At 36.0% G+C, this 15274-nt stretch overlaps 1 protein-coding gene across 3 annotated transcripts in view; it reads right to left on the bottom strand.

Annotated features, from left to right (window-relative positions):
- Positions 1-15274, bottom strand: part of Tbck (TBC1 domain containing kinase) — a 136240-nt gene that overhangs the window by 68015 nt on the left and 52951 nt on the right. For all 3 annotated transcript variants that reach the window (XM_057793406.1, XM_057793405.1, XM_057793407.1), the window contains exons 18-20: positions 14649-14699; positions 13170-13253; positions 7090-7175 (exon numbers count right to left, since the gene is read on the bottom strand). In XM_057793406.1, the coding sequence (XP_057649389.1) occupies positions 7090-7175; positions 13170-13253; positions 14649-14699 (221 nt within the window). The remainder of the gene's footprint in view (positions 1-7089; positions 7176-13169; positions 13254-14648; positions 14700-15274) is intronic.

The raw sequence follows: 15274 nt of genomic DNA, 5'->3' as shown, positions 1-15274 counted from the left end.
TCACATAGGAATTATTTTATTATCACCAATAAGTTATGTGTAATTGTGTTTAAAAATACAAGAGTGACAAGAAAACAGAAAAACAATGGAATGTCTTTGTTACTCTAAAATTATCTTGGTCCATTTTGCATTCCCATGATATAATTCCCCAGACTAGGTAAGTGGTGAGAGTTTTGTCTGACTCACATCTTAGGACCAGCAAGGGTGAGAATCGGGTGCATCTGGCTAGGAACTTTTCTTGTGCCAGGACACCTGGTAGAAACACTGGTGAGAGTGGCGAGCAGTAAGTGTGGGAGAGAAAGAAGAGTGTCAGGATTGATTTATAACAGTAAAATAGTCCGTGAGGTCTGCCTCACCTTTGTGATATATAATTCTCAAAAAATGAGGGTAGCATCCTTGTTCTGGTCACTGTTTATACTGGGTTGACATTTATGCTAACAGTGCAAGGGTTCAAGTGGATAAAACAGCAGAAATCAAGACAATGGCCCCAAAGTGTAATAGTTATGTTTGTAAAGGGGTAAAGTTATGACTCTTTAAAGTTCTTCACTAATGTCTCATGAGATGCTCTGCACTGAAGTGTGAGGAGGAGCTGGGCAATCACCTGACATAAAGGACCATAGGGTGTTTTATTCAAGAGACATTGTTTTTACTTGAAATAATGACAAAGAAATAATGCTTTAATGCTTGGCTATTTGGTCAATATTTCTCAAAAAAATGAGTAAAATAAGCCCTTTACCTCAAGAAACATTTGAACTGAGAAGGATAATAATACTAAAAAATGGGCTGGAAAGATGGGTTAACAATTAAGAGTATGTTGTCTTTCAGGGGGCATGTGAATTTGGTTCCCAGCATCATGTTAGGCAGCTCAAAACCACTTGTAACAGAAGTTCCAGAGGAACCAACACCTCTGGCCTCCATAAGAACCTGCACATACTAGTTGGTGGTGGTCCAAGCCTACAGATTAAAATCTCAGCACTCAGGAGGCAGAGATGGGTGGATCTCTATGAGTCTGAGGCCAGTCTAATCTACTGAGCTAATTTTAGAACAGTCAAGGACATACAACGAAACCCTATCTCAAGAAACCAAAAATAACCCCCATACACACATGCACATATCTCTCCACAGAGAAACATACTCAAAAATAAAATTTAAATGAATATTACAAGACTGCTTTCTAGTACTTATATGAATGTGTGTGTGTGTGTGTTTATGTTTGTGATGCATATGCAAGTGGAAGTTAGAGGCTGACACTGGTACCTTTTTGTTTTTGTGGCAGGGTTTCACCAAGTAGCCCTGGCTGTCCTGGAACTCACTCTGTAGACCAAGCTGACCTAAACTTAGAGAGCTCCACCTGCCTCTGCCTCTCAAGTTCTAGGATTAGAGGCAAAATCCATCACTGCCTGGCTGATACTAGTATCCTGATGCAGGCTTTTCCACTTGAATCCAGAGCTTGCTGGTTTGGTTAGTGTAGAATGCCTTGTCTCTGCTTTCTATACACTGAAATTACAGATGGGTCGCCATGCCCAACTGTCAGTTAAGTGTTTGATATCCAAATTCTGAACTTCTTGGTTGCACACCAAACACTGTGCCCTCTGAGCTACCTCCCTAAGCATTTAATGACTTGTTATATGATCAGTGATGCCATTAAACAAATATGATTATTATGGATTTTGAATAATGAAATGTTTCTATTTTGTGAGAAACAAATTTTTAAATATACAACATTAATTAACAAGTTATTATTAATGTTTTGTTGATTTTTTGTGACATTGTCTTGATAGAGCCCAGATCTTGACCTGAACTCCTGAGACCCCAAGGAGCTTATACCACGACGCCTAGCTAGTTGTTATCAGTCTACGTGGCTCCAAAGTATCTGATCAATAAAATACATATACTAAACTCCTGGAACTTATCATGAATTTTGAGAACACACAGTGACCCTGAGTTGTGAATAGCTGTGAAAAATCGTATTCTGTTTTCCTTTACTTGTCCTTCAACAGTATGAGCATACACTGGATCAGAAACACTGCAGATCTGGTATTCAATTGAGGATTCACTGAACAGCACTTGTTAGATATTTAAATTACAAGTAATTCTTGAAACAAAAAGTTACTAAACTAATATTTTGTTTTCCCTGGTAGGAATATAAGCCTTTGGCATCTAAGGTTTGGGCCTTTTCTACAAGGTAGCAATCAAGCTTTACTATGAAATATAGCCTAGTAAGTTATTTGCATTCAAATGCCATAAACAGTCTCATCACAGCAGCTATACAAAAAAACATCCTTTAAGGCTGCAGATATTCTACAATGGAAATCTTACCTTGTGATATTCTAAACAAAGCATTATTTTCCTATTAATTATATTTATTTAACTATAATTATAATTTGTTTAATATATAATATATAATATATAATCATATATAATTATAAACAAAGTATTATATTTCCTGCCATGTGTTTTGATAAAAATAAACAAACAAAAGCTCATTGTCAGTAGTCTCTTTGGACTAAAAGCTAAAACTTATTAAATGCCAGGGAGGAAAAAATGAAGAAACTAAAAATATTCTGTGCTTTCTGTTGACATATATAAATGGGACAGCTTTTAAAGAGGGAGAAAATTAGTAGTAGTATGAGCATCTTTTTATTACCTGCAGTTAAGTGAAGATGCTTAACCACTGTATCAACGAATTTGTTAGTGTTATCTTCAACGGAGACAGGATGATCAAAGGACACAAGCTACCGAGAAATAGCCAGTGTCACTTCTCTTAATGGCCACCTTACAGTTGTTCATAAGCGGTAAGCTGAATGCTATTCTGAACATTGTAGGGAAAAAAAACTGTTCCCTTAAGAATGAGGAAGCACGCTTTCCTATTTTCATTTTTAAGGACCCAGTATATTTATAGAAGCAGAAATGCATCAAGAAAGAATGATAAAAATCACTCTGGCCTCAACTTCTCAAAATACATATTACCTACTCTATTTATATGTAAATCACATAACTGCCATGGCTTGGATAATCTAAGCATCACATCGGTGCACAATATCCCAAGCTACTTAAGCTTCAGCACTGCTCTGTGCTTACAGTTCTGTGACTCACAGCAAATGGAAGGGAGCCAGAAATCACAATCTCTCCTGCAAGAGGAGCTGCATTTCAGCGGTGCGGGATTAATGAAGGCTTGCTTTGATAGGATTAGTTCTTGAGTGGGAACTCAGTTTTGGATCTCATTATTACTGAACCCACTCTTCATGTGGATGAATCCTAGCTCACAATATTCCTAGAGGCATAGTCCCAATTTTCTCAAAAGTAATTTTAAAGGAAAAATACTAAGTAGAATAATTGAAGAGAAAAAAGAATGCTGCATATATATACATGCTCCTGAAATGCAAGTTAGATATGATTAGAAATGTTAGAAAAATTCCCCACCTCATCACACACCACCCACAACTACTCAGTGTCCAAGAGCCCTACATTTAAAACTTCAAATATGGTTACAAGGTTAAATTTTGTTCCTTAAAAAAGCTAACTTATTTTTAAAATTTTAACTTTCATCTACAGTCTATTTACAGTATTTTTTCCGTCCCTACTCTTATACATCTACCCACCCTCTCTCAAATTCATGACTTTTTTCAATTATTATTGCTAAATACACACATATGAATTATTGATTCTGGGTTACTAGTGCTGAGATTCTCATACCCAATCCCCCTAAGCTAGCGCCTAAAAGTAGGCTAAGGGTGAGGGCAAAAACAAAACAAACAAAAAACAGAAAAAGAAAAAAAAAAGATGTGGATACAGAGCACATAGAAAAATCCATCTCCCCTAAAGGAGCCCTTATCTTCCCTGGTGGAGGTAGTCTTGCCGAACAGGACGGGACTAGATCTTCTCTTCTTACAGCAGGGTGGGCTCTGTGCAGTGCTAGGGGAAGAATGTTGTTTCTTCACAGATCACTCGGGAATAATCAAAGACAACATGGCTAAAGTTAGAGAACTGGCAAAGCGGAAAAGAGAAGGCGAGGCCAGCCAGGGTTGGTTTAAAACCTAGTTTAATAGGGGCAATAGTAACAGGGTAGCCACCTGGAAAGTACAGATAACTGTAGAATGTCCCCACCCGTGTCAGCTGATAGGAAAACTTGACAAGCAACAGGTGAAGGTGAGATTTAAAAAAAATCGTGAAAAGTCCCTAGGCACAAGGCAATCAGGATTACCCCAAGCCCTGCTAAGGGAACTTTCCTGGTTTTGGACTTTAAATAATGCTCTCTAGAAGGGTGGGGTACCTCCTCTCACTGCTGAGCTAACAAGATCCCTATCAGTTTGTACTTGTGCATGATGATAAACCTTGCTTTTGCATTTCAACCCCCCCCCCCCCTTACAAAATAGATAAAACCTGCAGAAGCCCCCTCCAGGAACTACAGGAAGACAGGCCCACTGCCCAGGAAACATGGGTACTCACTAAAACCATGGTGCCTGTCTTGCACTACCGTCCATTGATCATGTAGTGTCCCGGGGCCCTCAGTGGAGTTCCCTTTAGGATCTGCTTTGTCAGCAAGGGAAAATAAACACATAGTTTGAGGTCCAAGCTGCTAGGAGTGGGAAAACCCTTCATCTGAGTCCTGAGTTTTCCGGTAGTGTCCAGGAAACAGTAATAGGCTAATTTATAAACTTGAAGTAGGATCAAACCAAGTTTCAAATATGAAAGGATTCCTGACTCAATCAATGCATATTTTAGCTTCCCCTTAAAATTATATAAAACACTACTAAAATGTTTAAAAGTGGATTTTCCACTTAATTTTTCATAAAATCTTCCTGTTACTACCTCAAGTTTTATTTCCAGGTTTCTTATCCTTCCCAAATTGGCATAATGAATAAATACTTAACAGTTATTGCTTATAAACTTGGAGTATTTGATAAGTCATATTTAAAGAGGGGAGAGCAGTACTAGTACACAGGAAATGCATGCTCTACTCACATTTTGTTTTAACAGTATTTTGTTTATTAGTTTTGTTTTCCACTTAAATCATTTAGAATTCAATTTTTTATTTTACTAAAAGCTAAATATTTTTCCTTCGATATTTTCCTAGTAACACCTATATTCATGAATATGATTAAGGATTTTGATCAAACTACATGTATAGTTTCATTCATATTAGTCTACATATTTTATATCAGTCTGACTTTGAAATAATGTAATTTTACTTTGAATTGTGAGTATATTCTAGCTAATTTAAGTTTTCTGAAAATAATTAGTCCTCGTTTCAATCTGAACTTTTAGTCACTATTATCCTCTGTCCTCTCTGAAGCAGAAGACCACCACTTAATGTAGCAGTCGTTTCCTTTATAATGCTACAGTTCCAACCATAAAACTCAATCTAGTATCATCTCTCAAATTTATACTGTAAGGTAAGACATTCATATAAAATTTATATTAAGTGAAATTTAATAAAATGGATACAGTTTGCTTCACAGAGTTTTTTGTTGTTGCTGTTGTTTTGTTTTTGTTTTTTAGCTCAGTGATTATAGCTTTGTACTCTTTGGATCCAGTGTATTTTTCTTAGTCCTTACTAAGATTCACACTCAAGCTGGCCCGTGGTGGTGCATACCTTTAATCCCAGCATTCAGGAGGCAGAGGTAGGTGGATCTCTGTGAGTTCAAGGCCAGCCTGGTCTACAAGAACTAGTTCCAGGACAGGCCAAAAGCTACAGAGAATCCCTGTCTAGAAAAAACAAAACAACAACAACAACAAAAAAGGATTCACACTCAAAAGCTGTTTCTCTCCAAATCTAGTGGCACGTGACACTGACAATGGGGATGATATGGTAGGTTTCCTGAAGCCAATACAAAGAGCAATAGAACTGAAGAAGGTAGATTGTTACCGGACTGGATGCCAAGGGGTAGGACCAAGGAAAAGAGTTAGAATTAAAGTTTAAGAACTAATTAGTTATTTTTACACTTTCAAACACTTTCTACACATTTACTTAATCACTGCTATTGTTAGCACTTTGAAATGTGTGGAGTATTAAGATAAATATTTTCACCAAACTTTTCAAAAAGTCAGTTTCAGGGTATAAGGTTTTCAGAGAAAAGACTGATCATATATCTGTTAAGATATACAAAGAAATCTCTATCCCACAGGTTGTTGTATATGTATTATAATCAGTTTATTTTTCATAAATTCTTCATACAAGCATTTTGAGGTTGAAGTTAAAACTTCAACTGGTTATAAACATTTAAAAATAGAAGAAAATGTGCAGGAAGTATGAAATACTGCTTGGTAAATTTGTTTCAGCTACACAGACACACAGATACAGACAGACAGACACACACACACACAGACACACATACACATTAAGGATTCTCAATTTTCTGTGCCATGAGTCAAGGTGAAATCCCTTCATGGCACAATTTATTAAAACACTTTTCTCTAAGTTGACCATGGCTCACACTGAAGTTATTTGGAAATCACAAACTGAACTTGAGGAATTTAGAGAGGAGGGAGAGGAAGTGACTAGCAGTGCACACACAAAGTTGGATAGGTGGGGAGGGAAAGGAGGGAGGGTGAGAAAGAGAGAGAGGTATTTGATAGGAGATGGGAGAGAGGGTTAATATGGCTAAAATACATTGCATGAAATTTGTAATAAATTCATAGAAATACTATTTTTAATCCACTCATCAATGGTTTTTTTTAAAAAATATTTTTATTTATTCTGTGTACAGTATTCTGCCTGCAGGCCAGAAGAGGGTAGCAGTTCTCATTATAGATGGTTGGGAGCCATCATGTGGCTGCCAGGAATTGAACTCAGGACCTTTAGAAGAGTAAGCAGTACTCTTCACCGCTGAGCCATCTCTCCAGCCCCTTCAATGGGCTTTAAACAACAAATTGTTAATAAGTATGCCAAGGAAAATGAAACTCTATCTTCTTTCACATGAGGACATGGAAAGTAACTGCACAAACACAAAGCTGTAGTCAGCTTCAGTAATTTGTGCAGACGACATTTACAACAATTTATGACCACCAACAATTTAAGAATGCCATCTTGTATTTTGTCCTTTCACTTTTCACGCCCTGCTTTCCTAACGCACCAGGTGTACTTACATCAGGAATGAAGCCAATCTCGTTGAGATGATTACTTAGCTCTGGATCGTGGAACGCAATCATCTGAGAGAACACGGTCAGGTACTCTGAAAAGACAACAATGCTGAAGACCATCGCCATCTTCATCAACTACCTCAAAAACTAAAGTGAGTGAAGCATAGCTCGTGCTGACTGAGAAGCTAACTGCTCTACAAAGCAAGGGTACTTTAACAAATAGTTTCCATTCTGTTACTTCAATTGCAATGCTAAATATTAAACAAACACAAATAAACTATGCCACAGTTTACTTTCAGAGCTATCTGTTATTTCTCGACTCACAAATTAAACACAGGATGATTGACGCTTTCCAAACAATACAAATACATTTCCTCTGGCGACAGCAAATCAGTTTCTCTTTGACTGAAAGTCCTAAAGGTGGGAAAGACCCACAACTAAGGAACAGTGAAAGACAAGCAGGCACAGGAGAGTGACTGTGCCCCCAGATTAATTTCCATATCAAATTTCAGCATCTTTTCTACTTGTAAGGTTTTTCCTACCTATAAGTCTATGTTTAGCATATATAGAAATATCAACTTCATTAACTATAACTAATGGAAAGTAGGTAAACAGTAGGCTGCCACTCACCGCACCCCCATGTCTGCGCTCTGTGCACTAAAACCCAGTTGGCAAGCTTCGGGCAAGGGGCTGGAGGTTGAGAATACAGACAGACGCAGAGGCCAAGACAGACCTTTTAACACTGATACCAAAGCCCCAAGAATGCTCTCTTTATTGTGTTCAGGGGCAGATTATATAGAGATAGCCACGCCCCAGCCAAACCCACCAGAAACCACTCTCCTGCCATCAGGAACTCCTGAAGGTCTCGTGCTCAGTGCAGCTGTAGGCACTCTGATCAGGGGAAAACAAGTTGTTTACAAGAAATTCAGGATTTGGGGTCTCACTGCTCCCAACAGTAGGCAATTGAAAATATTTTTTTTGTTGTGTCAGGCAGAGTCTTGGTGGGAAAAAAAAGGAGGTTCAGTGAGATATATTGTCTCAAAAGATAATTGGAGACTTCACCTTCCAGTATTCACATGCATGGACATGTGTACATGTATATGTGCACACACCACACACACACACATGCACGTACGCACGCATGTACACATACACACATACGCTGTAGATGGTAAAATGTCTTTTTTTTAATATTTATTATGTATACAATAGTCTGTCTGCATGTATCCCTGAAGGCCAGAAGAGGGCACCAGACCTCACCACAGATGGTTGTGAGCCACCATGTGGCTGCCGGGAACTGAACTCAGTACCTTTGGAAGAGCAGGCAATGCTCCCAACCGCTGAGCCATCTCTCCAGCCCCGGTAAAATGTCTTTGTGCATACAGGTAAGTACTGGAGAAGCCAGGAAAAGTTAAAACGCTGGCTTATCTCTTAAAAGGAAGGAGATATTTATCTGTCTTCTCTGAACACTGGGAAAGGTAGTTTACAACTTGGTGATTCTTTGCTATTGGTAGGTCAGGCTTTGCCTAAATCCCCCAGAATATTATGTTTGTTTATCCAAGACTTTGCACCCTAAATCTTGAGCATTCTTCTGCATCCATAAAACCATCCTTATGAGAGATGTCACATGTACTTTACAACAGCCTAAGTGACTTCTGTGTCATCACAGACCAGGCCAATTCCGACTCCCACAGGCATTTTGTTTACCTCACTCATTCTCTCTAGACCCTGTCCTGAACACTGTTTCTGAGTCCATAGAAACCATCTTTATGGAAGAAGCCATATGTACTTTGGAATGAGTTCCAGTGTAAACATGTCTTAACCTTTGCCAAGTTGAAGCACAGCAAAAAAGTTTTATGATAATAGTTAAGTCAGTTCCATGTGCACACCCCCCCCCACACTTTATTTATTTTAATTTTATTCACACAAATTATCTGGTTCAGACATGTAAGAATACATTCATACTTTCCCCATTGATTTAACAGGTTACTAATTTTACCAATTTGTTAATGACATTCTGATGGACCTAAATAAGATTGTAGTAGCATGTGCTCCAAATCAGTAACTTCCTTTTGCTTATTAAAAAATTAAAGCCTGTAATCGCAAAACCTTGGGAATAGAGGGAGAAGACTGTGAAATCTAAGACATCCTGCATTGCAAGGCAAAGAAAGAAAACACAGCATGACAAATGAGCTCAATTTCGTTTTTGAAATTGAAATCAAAATAACTTAATAAAAATGAAAAAAATCTCAATTTTCTTCAATAACATAATTGATTTTTAAAACTGAATTATTTGATGAAATAATCTATAAAAATAATGTTACTCCACTTTATCAGTTTATACAAGCACTTGTGATATTTCAAGAAACAGTAATAAGTAAAAGTAACTTATTTTTTCTCAACTAAAACTTCCAAATTCTTGCTTATAAATACCGTGCATGCTTTTAATAGGCATCATCAAGTCATACAATGGAAATAAATGTCAGTGTTGTACTCTATTCAATGATATAACTGAATCCTATCACTGACCTAATGTAAATGTTGTCTACACATTCTAGATAAAGAATTGGATGCTTAATTAACACATTTCTTGAGTTACTCTTCATTCTTATACAACAGATTCCAATTTATCCACTACCCCACTTTTTTCCTGTCCCAGAACAATATGGTATAATTTCAATTAGCTTTGAGAGAAACAAATCAAACTGAAGATCTAGGACATATTTGAATGGGCTAGGAAATGTTGATATTTAAGTTTTTTATAACTGCTTTCCCATCCTCCCTTATGATATATTTATGATTTCAATCTACAAGAAATCAGATGTATGCAACATCAGCCACCATAAGTACTCAATTGTATATTGATAAACTATAGTTATTAACTTTCAACTTCCAAAAAGCATGTTCCAATTTAAAGCAGAAATTCATGCCTCAGGCAATTCTCCACAGCTATGCTTGGGTTTATTAAACATCATTCCTACTCAAGTCTGATAAACTTAATTACTATGGGATTTATACAGCTAATTAAGGATTTACTGAAGAAACCTCACCCATATTTTCCTTATGTTCTGCCAAACACCAATGATTGGATTTATACTAGCATTCACACACTCAAATACACAGATATATACAAGTACACAATTTATGTCTTATTGTATTGAATATAACTTCACATTGATCAATATAATCTATAAAGCTGGCAAAGTTTGGGCTGTGGAGAACAAGCTTTCAAATGAAGCTCAGTGTGAGCTCTTTATTTCAGGGAGAATATGAGAGAATATATGTATATACATATTATATATTATTATGTATAAAAATATACATAAACCCATATTACAAGTTCTCCCGTAATAGAATTTAAAGTTCCATAAAGTAACAAAAAACCCAATTGTACATATCCTTAGATTTGATTTGAGAAGGAAACTAAAGGTAGTTACAACAAAACATAACAGTGGTTAGATTAAAACAGAATATTCTACACATTTAACACTACTGATAGTTTATATATATATATATATATATATTAATGTGTATGGGTATTTTGTCTACATGCATGTCTGTATAACACGCTCACACCTTGTGTTCAAGGAGGCAAGAAGAGGGCACTGATTCATCTGGAGCTGGAGTTAAACATGTGAGCTGTCATGTGGGTGCTGCGAGTTGAACCCAGGTCTTCTAGAAGAACAATGCTCTTAACTATTGAGCCATCCTTCAGCCCTGACTAATCATTTTAAAGGAATATTAAAATGATAAAATAATATAATTATGAGTTGCAAAAATGATAAAAATATGAATCATGATTCTTAAAACAGTATCAAAGGTAGTATTTTCTAAAGGTGAATATTACCCAGTTTTTAAAATGAACATATTTTACAATCATCCCTAAAATCTCAAGGGTAGTTTCTAAACTACACCATAAAACGACATATAAACTTCCTATGTTTTAAAGAAATCTTGTAGTTTCAGTTTTTGAAATGAGGTATACAATGATAATGAATTGTGCCTTCTAATTTCTGTTTACTAAAATTTATTGTTCTCTTTTACTTACTATACACTATTCAATTACAACCCCAAATGAAACTGATGTTCGAATTTCACCTAATAATATCATATTTTTTGGCTGTTTATAAATAAGCCATTCTGTTTACTTAAAACATTGAATGGTGTATATGAGAGAGGAACTTTCCAAATCTCCACTAAAGTATCCATATTGGTTTCCTCTCTGACCAGCTTCTCAGCATTGACTCTCTTAGCTGGGGAAAGCAGAGATGAAGGACATGGATTCAAGGCAAGTGATTGTGTCTGCTCACCATTCAGAATGAACTCTTAATTTGCCATCCATTATCATAATGCTGTTAGTTCATCCTAAAGATGATGGCTGCATAAGCAGGCAGAAACATGCTGCCAGTGGTCATGTATGCTTCCAATTCCATCTACCAGAGGCAGCAGGAACAAAGCCTGCTTGAGCTACATACCAAGTTTCAGACTAGCCAGTCTACAGAGACAAAACACAAATCAACCAAACAAAATACATACAAGGTATACAGATCCCAGCATTCAGGAAGCAATGAAGTTATTTCCACTAACAATGTGGCAATAAAGGCTTGAACTACTTATTAGAAGCCAAAAAAGCAGCACAAATTTTTATAACTACATGGGAAGAGAGGGCTCAAAAAAATAGAAAGAGAAAAATGATTTGTTTTAAAAATGTGGTGGTGTTGGGGATAGAACCAGGGCCTCACACATGCTAAGCAAGCATTCTACCATTAAATTATCTCCTCAGTCCAAGAAAAGTAATCTTTATTTAGGGTTATATATGCAAACAATCTTTTTTTTTTTTTTTTTTTTTTTTTTTTTTTGATTTTTCGAGAAAGGTTTCTCCGTAGTTTTTGGTTCCTGTCCTGGAACTAGCTCTTGTAGACCAGGCTGGCCTCGAACTCACAGAGATCCACCTGCCTCTGCCTCCCGAGTGCTGGGATTAAAGGCGTGTGCCACCACCACCCGGCTGCAAACAATCTTTTTAAAAATAGCAAGCAGGATTATCTAGTAACCTTTCCATTTAGAACAATTTCTATACTGGAAAAGAAAAGATTAGTCATATGATAACAAGAAATTCTTGCCAGACTCAATACTTATTCCTTGCTTTCTCTATATAGCCTACCATTAAAGCAAAATATCATGAATGGTCATTAAACTGCCTTCTATAAATCACAACAGTGAAAGTGACTTTGGCCCTCCCCCGCACACCTAGTGTGTGTGTGGAGAAAGGAGACTTACTTGCACACATCACGTTTGGCAGCTACAGTTTTTCTCCTTCTCTTTCTCTACGCCAACGCCTTGCTGAAGTCTGTGTGGTGGGATCATACATCCTAGTTTGCATGGTTTGGCACACAGCATTTGGCGTAGTTACTGCCACATTTAGTTTTCAAAAATACCTGGATTTACTCATATTTTTACCCATATTCTAACCTAAACAACATGGTAATGCTATAAATGACAGAACATCACTATGAAAAAGATGCTGTCCCTTCCCTTAAAGGACTTAGAAAAATATACATCTAAACAGAAAGTTGGAGAAATTTTATACCCTAAACTTAGATGGTATGTATCTTTTCCATTCTGATCTTTAGCAGATGTATCTTTAAGGTGTGAATACACCACAATCTTATAAAACAATTCAAACATGCTAAATGCTGTGCCAACATTCATTGGCTACCATATGCCTATACTGTAAGCTATCAAACACTCCTCCAAAATAGTTCGTTTTCATTTTAGTTGGTAAAGACAAAGAATAAACTTCACATTATTAAACTAATACGTCTGCATCTGAACTGAGTTGAGAGCAGATATTAGTCATTAAGACTGTCACAGAAAAGGACTATAATTCCTTGTGAATTTGTAGGAATAAATTCTTTATACTTCTTCCTGGGTCTTGGTGATGAACCATCAACATGCTACTGGGTCAAGACTATTATCCTGAAGATAAGTTATTTTTGCTAAGAAAAAACAGTACCAGATGAAGATAAGATTGGTTATTTTTGATAGAAATTTGTCCTATATAAAGACAGAAAAAGTCATTTGCTTACCTTGAATTACATGTGAGTTGTCTTTCAAGAAGAAGTTATACAGGTATTTGGGAATAAAAGCAGACATACATGCATAAGCTAAGGCTAAGAAAGAATAAAGCAAATACAAAATCAGTTAATAGGGTAATGACCAGTTGTCATTCACTCTGCACAATATTTTTGAGTCTACTATTAAACAATAAATATGGTAATAAGTGCTAGAAACAGAAAAGTATAGGAAGAAAAGCTTCTGCTATTTAAAAAAAATTGAGACAATAAAAGATAAACATTCCAGTAACTTCAATTTCAAACTACTGTGGCAATCATTGTGCCACAATAGTAAAATCTTTATTGCCTGAACTTTATTTTAATTTCTAAACACAAATTACTAATGAGGTACTCACAATTAAGCCTCACAATCCTTAATTACTACTGATCCAGGCACGATTTCCAGAGTTAGGAATACTAGTCATAACCTGTACTTTCAAATACAGATATTTTATTATTCTTGGATCGGTGTTCCATAATTGGATATACCAAAGTACACACAGCAAAAGCTCAAGTGCAGACTAATGAGTGAGGATATCAGAATAGTGCACTATAAAATCATTCAGAGAGAGAAATAGAAGTTTTTGGAGATTATGCCATCTCTACTCAATTCTGGAAGCTTTTGTTTCTTATGATAACATATGAAAAATGGGTAGTCTAAGGTGAGATACTTATATATTAAAGTAATATAGGATAGAATACTCCAAGTGTGATGTAATTCAGAATTCAAAATTTGATTCTATTGAATCTACCAAATACTGTTTTAAAAATCCATTATAAAAGGTCCTAAAATGGAGGGACAGAAAAAATCCTGCCATTAATTAATAGACTGTCAAACAAAGTTTGGCAGAACTAACACATGGGTACTAGTCTATGAGAACAAAGCTGGTACCACTAGCACGTGGGTATGAGTTTTGAGAACAAAGATTGGCAGCACTAGTTTGGGTACCAGTCTGTGAGAACAAAGCAGACAGAGCATCAATCACCTGATCCATAAAGTGTTGACGTAGTGCAGAAAAAGAACTAAGAGGTCTTTATCAAAGAAGTACAATTGATATAACATGGACAGGATACCTGATAAGGGAGAGACCTTGATGATATTGATTGGTTTATAGATTATTTGGAAAACATACTTAACAGCAATTTCTAGAGAAGTCAGAATCTTCTCCCAAAATCTATAAAAATTATCAAATTATAAGTTATCAAAGTGGGTAAATTAATTTAGAAGAATTAGCCTAATTTCCGCCAAACTTTTAGACATAAACTGGTGACAAGGAATACCCTTCAATACTAATTACTTTTACTCTCTCTCAGAGAAATTAATTTTATTTCACTGTATTTTATGATACATATAAGGTAAAATATAAAAATTTTAAGACAAGAACTTCTATTTTTGAGCCCTATATTTAAGAATAATATGCATAATGATCTCTCAATGATAAAAAAGCTTACCTTCGTTGTTGAAATTTAGATACAGGAATGGAGCACACAGTGAGTCAAGACCTGATGTAGATGAATTGAGGCAAACAGTAAAATGAATACATTCCATTTACTCTAGTCTTGCATCCCTTCCAAATGTTAAGCATTGTAAGTACATCTACACAGATGCCTGTTCTGCATCTTCCATATCATCAGTATCCAAAATAAGTCAGTTATTATTAATCATACATATGATTATGAGGAAAAGAGCAACAAAGCAATAGTGACACATGAATATGTTAGAGGACTTTACGTCACAATTCTGACTCAAACTGTATGTGAACTTGATAATTATTTGGCCCCTCCAGGTATGCTTTCTCATTTAAGAGATGGATCTTTGCCACAAGCGCTTTTTTTCTATTTTATGAAAAATCTTTACAATTATTGAAAAAATATACAAATACAGATTTGTTTTATTGATAATAATGCTATTCACTTATTATCATTCTAAACGAACACACAAAATACATCTGCAATGGGTTCAGAGGATATAGAACATCTCTGAAATGTGCTGGGCAACAAATAATCAAACCTTTAGGAGTAGTAAGTAATCAATATGAAACTCAAAATCAAAAACCACTGCTTACAACAAAACACTC

The sequence above is a fragment of the Chionomys nivalis genome, chromosome 18, assembly GCF_950005125.1.
Source record: "Chionomys nivalis chromosome 18, mChiNiv1.1, whole genome shotgun sequence".
NCBI classification, from domain to species: Eukaryota; Metazoa; Chordata; class Mammalia; order Rodentia; family Cricetidae; genus Chionomys; species Chionomys nivalis.
The sequence above is the reverse complement of the archived record's forward strand: the minus strand, read 5'-3'. Positions and strand labels throughout refer to the sequence as shown.